Below are 8352 nucleotides of genomic sequence, written 5' to 3' on the forward strand. Positions count from 1 at the left end.
ATGCTCCCCAGACCTTCTGTTGACACAGGACAGGAACCATCCCGGAAGACAACTCATCAGACATGAAAGGGACTGGTCAGCGGGTGGGAGAGAGATGCTGATGAAGAGTGAGCTAATTATATCAGGTGGACACTTGAGATTGTGTTGGCAACTCTTGTCTGGAGGGGGGATGGGAGGATAGAGAGAGAGGGATTCAGGCAAAATTGTCAAGAAAGGAGAGACTGAAAGGGCTGACTCAAGAGGGGGAGAGTAAGTGGGAGTAGGGAGTGAGATGTATGTAAACTTATACGTGACAGACTGATTGGATTTGTAAACGTTCAGTTGAAGTTTAATAAAAGTTATTATAAATAAATAAATAAAATAAATTAAAAAAAAAACTGAAGAGTTCACAAATAGAAGAGACTTAACTACACTTGGGGAAGAAATAGACCATATGGATTGGGTAAAGGAACACTTGCAGTTTTAACATTGATAATTGTTTATTTTTAATCCTTTTACAGTTTCTTGGGAAACCTGAGCTAGCTGTATCTTTGCTGTCACCTGCACGTGCAGGACTGGGCAATCATATCCTCATATTCCTTGTACAAGATACTCCCATTTGGCTCAATCAGAAGGACGCTAATGGGAACATACTTATAAGGGACACAGGAGGGTTGAGGGACACTCTGGTTCACCAGCTCATTGACAAGGTTCTGGATAATGGCATGATTGGGGGAATTGAGACCGTAACGTAGTACCCGAGGGCAGACTCCCTTACAGTAGTTTGGGGTGTAGAGATGGGGAGCAATGATCCAGTGATCCCAGCCCAGCTGGTGGAAGCTGACTTGGAAAGTGTGGAGGGAACACTGGTTCTGTTCAGGCCCATCATATCCCCAGGAGGGGCCAGGAACCTTAGATACAATGCTGCCAGCTTGCCGGGATTTCCGAAATGGAAGAGATAATTCCCTTTCCATAAACTCCTCCAGGCTTCTGGGGAGAAGTATGGCCTTCTGAACACTTTTATTGGTGTCATTAAAATAAAGTAACAAGAAGGCAACATCCATGGATGAAGTCCCATGCCACCGGAGCTCAAGAATCTCACTACCTTTTTGCTGCTGACACATAAAGTGGAGTTGTAGGACCCTGCGCCCTTTGTGATTCCAGAACGTTTGCTGAACATGTTGTGTGATGTCCATCTCTGTCCAAGCTTTGGAAAGAAGGGAAGTCTCTGAGGAACCTCCTTCTGAAGAAGGAAAATGGTTGGTTAGGGTTTTCTGGGCACAGGGCTCCACATGGCAGGAGAAGTGGACGTGAGCTAGGTGGAGTTGATGACGGTAAACTACGATGGCTCTGACTAGTTGGTAAGCCACTTGGTTTGGTCTTAGAGGAAACTCCAGGGTCTGTATATGCCAAGGGCCTGCATAAGTAAGAAGAAACAAGAGCAGGGGATTAGATTCTTACCTCCCAGCCTGAATCTCCCTTTATAATCCTATTCAATACGGACTGAAAACTGATCAGCCTGAAAATTAACTCAAAGATAATAGCTATTATTTATTGAGCACTTACTAAAGCACTAGATGCTTTACATGCATTAGCTCTTTAATTCTCAGTAGTTTATGAGATAGATATCTCCATTTTCCAAACAAGGAAATTGAGACTCAGAAGCTGTGTCAAAAGACACACAGCCACTGTGTTGTAAAACCAGGATTTGAACCTGTCTGTTTCCCTTAGAGAAACTATGTCTCATTTTTAGATCACTCACTGCTAGATTCAGAAAAAACTAAAACGCATAATTATGTTATATGCATATTGTATATAAAACCAAAAACCGGCTGCTGTTGATTCCAACTCATAACGACCCTATAGGACAGGGCAGAACTGCCCCATAGGTTTCCAAGAAGCGCCTGGTGGATTTGAACTGGTGACCATTTGGTTAGCAGCTATAGCTCTTAACCACTACGCCACCAGGGTTTCCAATATATTGTGTATATGGGAGAGTAATAATCACATTATTGGCTGAATCTTAAAGGAGACCAATTAAGAAGAGAACCATTGAGACATACATGGACTAAGAAAAGAATCCTCGGGTCACATCATTGTACAAATGCAACTTTGAGGCAACAGTCCAATATTGGAGGTTACAGCCTGTTATCAATTCAAATCCAGGACAAAGTTACCTAAAAAATAATTTTGTTTATCCACCCTTAGTTGGGACAGCTATTGCACCATTTCTGCATTCTACCAACTTTAAGAATTACTTCTGTGGGCTCTCGGATATGACAACAAAAGCAGAAAGAGCAAAAGAAAATAGATAAACAAGACCACATAAAAACTAAATACTCTTGTTCAAAGGACTTTATCAAAGTGAATAGACAACCTACAGATTGGGAGAAAATCTTTGGGAACCATATATCTGATAAGGGTCTAATATCTAAAACATAAAACACATATATGACTTAACAAAAAGACAAACAATCCAATCAATAGATGAGCAAAGGACCTGAACAGATTATTTCACCAAAGAGGATATTTGAATGGTCAACAGGCACATGAAAAGATGTTCAATGTTATTAGCCATTGTTGTATGCCATCAAGTCAATTCCGATTCATAGTCCATCCTATAGGACAGAGTAGAAATGCCTGATAATTTTAATAGGAACAGCCACAGGGAGTGGCTGGTGGGTTCCTTCAAAAGACCTTTCAGTTAGCAGTCCAGAGTTTAACCATTGTGCAAGGAGGGATACTTCATCAGCCAGTAGGGAGACTGCAAATCAAAATCACAATGAGATATTGTTGCACCACCGTTAAAATGACTATGATCAAAAAAATGGAAAATACGTGTTGCTGATGAGAATGTAAAATGGTGCAGCCACTATGGAAAACAGTTTGGTGGTTCCTCAAAAAGTTGAACATAGAACTACCATATGATCCAGCAATCCCAATCCTAGGTATATAATCAGACAAAATGAAGGCCGGAACTCAAACAGAAACCTGTACCCCAATGTTCATTGCAACACCATTCACAGTAGCCAAAACGTAGAAACAACTGAAATGTCCATAAACAGATTAATGGATAAACAAAATGTGGTATATCCATACAATGGAATATTACTCAGCCATTAAGAGAAATGAAGTCCTAATGCATGCCACGGAGCCCTGGTGGCACAGTGGTTAAGAGCTCAGCTGCTAACCAAAAGGTTTGAATCCATCGGCTGCTCTGTGGGGCAGTTCTACCCTCTCCTATAGGGTCACTATGAGTTGGAATCCACTCCACGGCAATGGGAATGCATGCCACAACATGGATAAACCCTGAAAACATTATACTGAGCAAAATAAATCAGGCGCAAAAGGACAAACACTGTATGATCTCACTTATATAAAATAAGCAAATATATAACAACAACAACAAAAAAACCAAACCCAGTGCCGTCAAGTCAATTCCGATTCATAGTGACCCTATAGGACAGAGTAGAGCTGCCCCATAGAGTTTCCAAGGAGCGCCTGGCAGATTTGAACTGCTGACCCTTTGGTTAGCAGCTGTAGCACTTAACCACTACGCCACCAGGGTTTCCAAGCAAATATATAAAAAACAAAAGTTAATAGTTAGTTACTAGGAGAGAGGGAGGGAGGGAGAGAGAAAAAAGGAGATTTTGTTTAGGGGCAGTGAGTTTAAGTAAATGGTGGTAGAATAATTTGGAAAAAGATGGTGAGAATTGTTGCACAACTTGAAGAATGTAATCAGTGTCACTGAATTAGACATGTAGAAATTGCTGAATTGGTATATGTTTTGCTATGTGTATTTTTGCCACAATTTAAAAAATTTTTTCTGGAGCATCTTTTCCTTCTTATGCCATTTGCCCCTTAACCCTTTATCTCTCCCTTTTCCATTCCTCACTGAAAGTGGTTCTTCATTTACAACATTCATTTTACTACCATTCCCCTGTCAAAGAGAAAATAAGGCATCTTACTTTGATTTTAAGATTTTAATACCCACGAAACAAAATATTCACTGTAAAGAAATTCCTGACCAAAATTAATCCTGCCAGTGGCTTTTCTTTCACCCAAAGTTGTTAATCCTTTCTTTCCTGCTCAAAGCCAGGTTTACTAAATTTGAATTTCAAAAGATATGGCTGGGTAGAGGGCCAGAGGCCACCTTGTGACCTAATATCAGTCCATCCCAGTAAAAGAAGAAGGGCAGGGTTCAATGAATCATGGTAAGATAAGCCAATGGTTGATCTGTATTTCTCCCTCCTCTTTTTATAAGCCTCCTTGTGCTTACCTTTGAGCCAGGACTTTGAACCTGGTCCTTCCAGTTCAAACCCCTGCTGAGAATTTGCATTTCTAACAAGTTCCCTGATGAGAATTTGCAGATATACTGAATCAGAATCTACATTTTAACAAGATCACCAGGTGATTCTTATGTATAACTTCACAGGAACTTGTTAGAAATGCAAATTCTCAGCAGGGGTTTGAACAGAAAGACCAGGTGCCAAGTCCTGCTTTGAGTCATTTGCTTTCACTGGAATCAAGATGGTCTCCCTATATGCATATAGAACTGCAGAATAAACCTTATGTTCAAATTTCATGAGTTTTGATTATTTTTAACACCCTAAATATCAATTTCAGCAAGGTCTTGAATCACAGGAATATTTTATTTACTGAGAATTCTACTAGAAGCTGCATACCTTAGTGATTAAGAGCTTTATCCCAAACTGTAATGCTGACACCCAGTGGCCAAAGAGTTGGACGGCTACAGTGCTCAAAACATCTGTGCCCCCAAGAGCAAACAAACATTGCCAAAAACCGGGCATTCCAAGAAAAAACCTTCTCTCTTCTTCAAACATTTTATCATTAAATATTTTGGTGAACTATATAAACTATTCACCGAATCTTTCTTCACTGAATCCACAAGCCTGGAATTCTTCAGTAGGCCTTGGATGTTCAATACAGAGACTTTAGTATCTTGATGCTCCAGGATATTTTTAAAAATTCAGATTCCAACTCAAGCTTAATACACCCTCAGGTTTTGAGGCAATAGACAGCATTCATACAAGTTATTTGTATTTTCTTTCTCAACTTACTCTGCACTCCCATCTTATCTTTCCAATAGGCCCACCCATGCAACTGCCCCATCCTGCCTGAAAAAGAACCCAACCCAGCCCTCTAGCAATCTGTCTGGTGAGGAACTTCCCTTTCCTCTGAGACCTTAACATCACATGTTTCCTGGAGCAGGGTGGGGTTGCTAAGAATCAGAGCCAGGAAGGGTCTGCTCAGAAATTTTCAGGGAAAGGGCTGACTCACACATCCTGTGTGATTGATCCTGGCATGGCTCTCCAGGCAAGCTTTATTCAGCTGGGCCATCTTCTGATGGAAAAGAACAGGCCCTGCTTTTTTGTCATCTGCTTCTGCATCCTTTCTAGGCTCCCTAAAAACACCAGTATTTCCTACATTCAGATCATAACACTCACCTAATTCTAGGTCAACCTCTTTTCTAGTCTCATACTATCTTTAAAAACTTGATCAATGGCTTTCTGCTGCATTTAGGAATGAAATCCAGATTCCACATCATAACCTACAAGGCCCTGCCTCTCGTCAACTTCAGATCCTTCCATTGTCTGTGATGCATACTAGGCTCCAGCCATCGTAGTCTTCTTTCTTCAAGTAGGACAAACTTGTTTCTACCCTCTGGGCCTTTGCAGTTGCTGTTCTCTGCCCAGAGTTGGCTCCCCTCTACTCTTCACATAATTAGCTTCTTATCTTATAGGCTTCAGCTCAAATGTCACCTCTTCAAAAATGTCTTCCCTAACTACCCCATGTAAAGGGAGAATTTATTTCCCATACTCTATCACAACAACCCATTTCATTCTGACAGCACTTACCAAAATCTGTATTTACTTGTGTTTGTCTCACCAATGAGAAGATATGCTCCCTAAGAGTAGAGGTTTTGCTTCTCTTGAACATATTTGTATGCCTGCACTCAGTAGGTGCTGAATAAATATTTGTTGAATGAATCTCCACCAAAACCAAGATATTGCTTTTTCCTAAATTGGAGTGCACTTCTCTGTCATGCAGTCTTACTCCTTCCCCAAGGTCCAGATCAAATACTACCTCCTCAATGACACCTTCAGACAAAGTCTCTGCTTCTCTTTCCTTGTTTCAATCAGTGAGCCATTTCTTCTTTAGAGTCCTGGGAGCCCTATTGCTTATCTTTTTCAAAACATTTTGTGGTACTGTAACATCATTATGTGATTATCTATCCCTTCTACTATCCTGGGAGCTCCTAGAGGGCAGGGAAATCAGTTATTTGCCTCTATATTCTTAACCCGGAAACCCTGGTGGTGTAGTGGTTAAGTGCTACGGCTGCTAACCAAAAGATCTGCAGTTCGAATCTGCCAGGCCCCCCTTGGAAACTCTATGGGACAGTTCTACTCTATCCTGTAGGGTCACTATGAGTCAGAATCGATGACAACAGGTTTATACTTAAACCAAAAACGGTGCCTGCGCGCAATTAAAATCTTTTGGGGAGGCAGCACAGCATGGTGATTAAGAACACAGGCGCTGGGGCTGACAGCCTGAGTTGGATAACCATCTCTACCAATTACTGACTGTGTGGCATTGGGTAAGTTACTCTAAGCCTCAGTTTATCTGCCTATAAAATGTGTATGTTAACAGTTCCCACCTCATATGAGTACCATGGGTACTAATGAAGATAATGTTTATAAAGAATTTTGCACAATGCCTGAGCTTACTAGCTCACAGTAATGGTTAGCTAGAGGAGTTTTGGTTGTTTCACTGAAGAGGTGAGGGGGGAGGACTTGTCTGTTGTCATCTCTGAGATTAGTGAAGGCTGCAGATTGATCTCAGAAGGTTCTCAAGAGTTCCTTGAAGTTGATAACTGTCTACATTCTCTAGACAGCCCTATACTTCAAGAGTCTACTGTTGTCCTAGAACTGTGTCTAATGCAAGTGTTCAAAGTAGAATCAAGTATGACAGGGACAAAGGAAAAGATCCCAAAATACATTTGGTATCAAAATCCCAAATAGAAAAGCTGTTTGGTGTATGAGGATATTGTGATACTTCATTTAAAACTTGAGAAGTTATGGACAGGCTTTAGAATCAGACAAACGAGCTCAAATCCCAACTCTACCACCCACTATCTGTGTGACCTTTGCAATTTACTTAACCTCTCCATGCTTCAGTTTTGTTACCTTCAAAAAATCAGGCTAATTGCCCCTGAAAGCTAATGATAGTAGCTGTCATTAAGGGTTAAATACAATAGCAGTTGCTTACAGAGCGAGATACATAGGCCCTTAGATATTAACTTGTTATTCTATTTGAGGCCTTGTAAGTTTCTCCAACTCAGCATACAATATTCTTTGCCTTCTAAAGAGTAAAATAACACATAAAGAGCCCTCCACAAGAAAATACACGAGTATTTCTCAACTAGTTTTCAGAGATGCAATGAACAACAGATTTTGTCGTTGTTCTTAAGATAGGGGCTGACAATACTTAGTTGTCCTAGGGCCTGGGAAAGAGTCCTCAGGTAGGTCCCAATGCAATCTCTTCTAATGTTGGAGCCCTAAAGGGTCAGTGTGAGTTGGAATCCACTTGAAGGCAACAGGTTTGTTTGCTTTTGGTTAAGGGAAGTAGGCTTGGAGCCATCTTCTCCCAAGCTAGCCATCCTCTGAAAGCCAGGCCTGAGAAAACACCCCGCCCACAAGGCAATAAGGCCTGACAGTAAACCCACACATTCCCTTTTCTCTATACTCTTCTTCCCCACTTTCCTCCCCTCCAGGGCAGGGAGGGGGCATGATAACTCACCTCTGAGTGGCCTAGCTACACTGGCCAAGGGCTTCACCAGCCTCACCATGGTGGCGCCAATGGTGCGGTTCTCTCTAGGGTGTCCCCGCTGGTCAGCCGAACGCTGGTACAACTCCAGCATGTACCGCAGGGGATGTCCTAGGAGCCGTGGTTTCCTCTGCTGCTTGCTAGGGGCTTCTCCTAGCAGCTCCTGACTCAGAGGCAAGGTAGGAGCCTCAGCCAGGAGAGCAATAGAGGGCTGTCCTACCCTTGCCATTTGGGCCCTGTGTTCCATAAAAATCACCAGTACCCAAAGAAGAAGGGTTCTAAGGATGCTGAGGAGGACCATCTTGAAAGCCTTAGCATTCAGCAACAGGCTCCAGCCCAAGCTCTGATCCTTTCTTCTCATGCAGGTAATTGCATCCTGGCTCCACAACCACAACGGATGGGCAACAAAAAAGGCAGGTAGGCTCTATGGTGTTTCCTCAGGGAGGAGCTTCTGGACCTGAGGAGGTCTCCTAACTTGGTCTCTTTGCATTAAAACAAACAGAAACAGCAGGTGGGACAGGGCAG

At 42.0% G+C, this 8352-nt stretch overlaps 1 protein-coding gene across 1 annotated transcript; it reads right to left on the minus strand.

Annotated features, from left to right (window-relative positions):
- Window positions 1-536: 536 nt before the first annotated feature.
- On the minus strand, window positions 537-8149 carry BMP15 (bone morphogenetic protein 15). The gene is made up of 2 exons (XM_049871863.1): window positions 7801-8149; window positions 537-1396 (listed from the first exon to the last, which is right to left on the minus strand). The coding sequence occupies exons 1-2, from the start codon at window positions 8126-8128 to the stop codon at window positions 537-539; spliced, it is 1188 nt and encodes a 395-aa protein (XP_049727820.1). The 5' UTR covers window positions 8129-8149.
- Window positions 8150-8352: the final 203 nt, after the last annotated feature.

The sequence above is a fragment of the Elephas maximus genome, chromosome X, assembly GCF_024166365.1.
Source record: "Elephas maximus indicus isolate mEleMax1 chromosome X, mEleMax1 primary haplotype, whole genome shotgun sequence".
In the NCBI taxonomy this organism is placed as follows: Eukaryota; Metazoa; Chordata; class Mammalia; order Proboscidea; family Elephantidae; genus Elephas; species Elephas maximus.

Coding starts and splice junctions, on each gene's coding strand:
- BMP15 (XM_049871863.1), bottom strand. CDS start 8,128: ATGGTCCTCCTCAGCATCCTTAGAACCCTTCTTCTTTGGGTACTGGTG. Junction 1,397..7,800: donor TGTAGCTAGGCCACTCAGAG/GTGAGTTATCAT, acceptor TTACTTATGCAG/GCCCTTGGCATATACAGACC.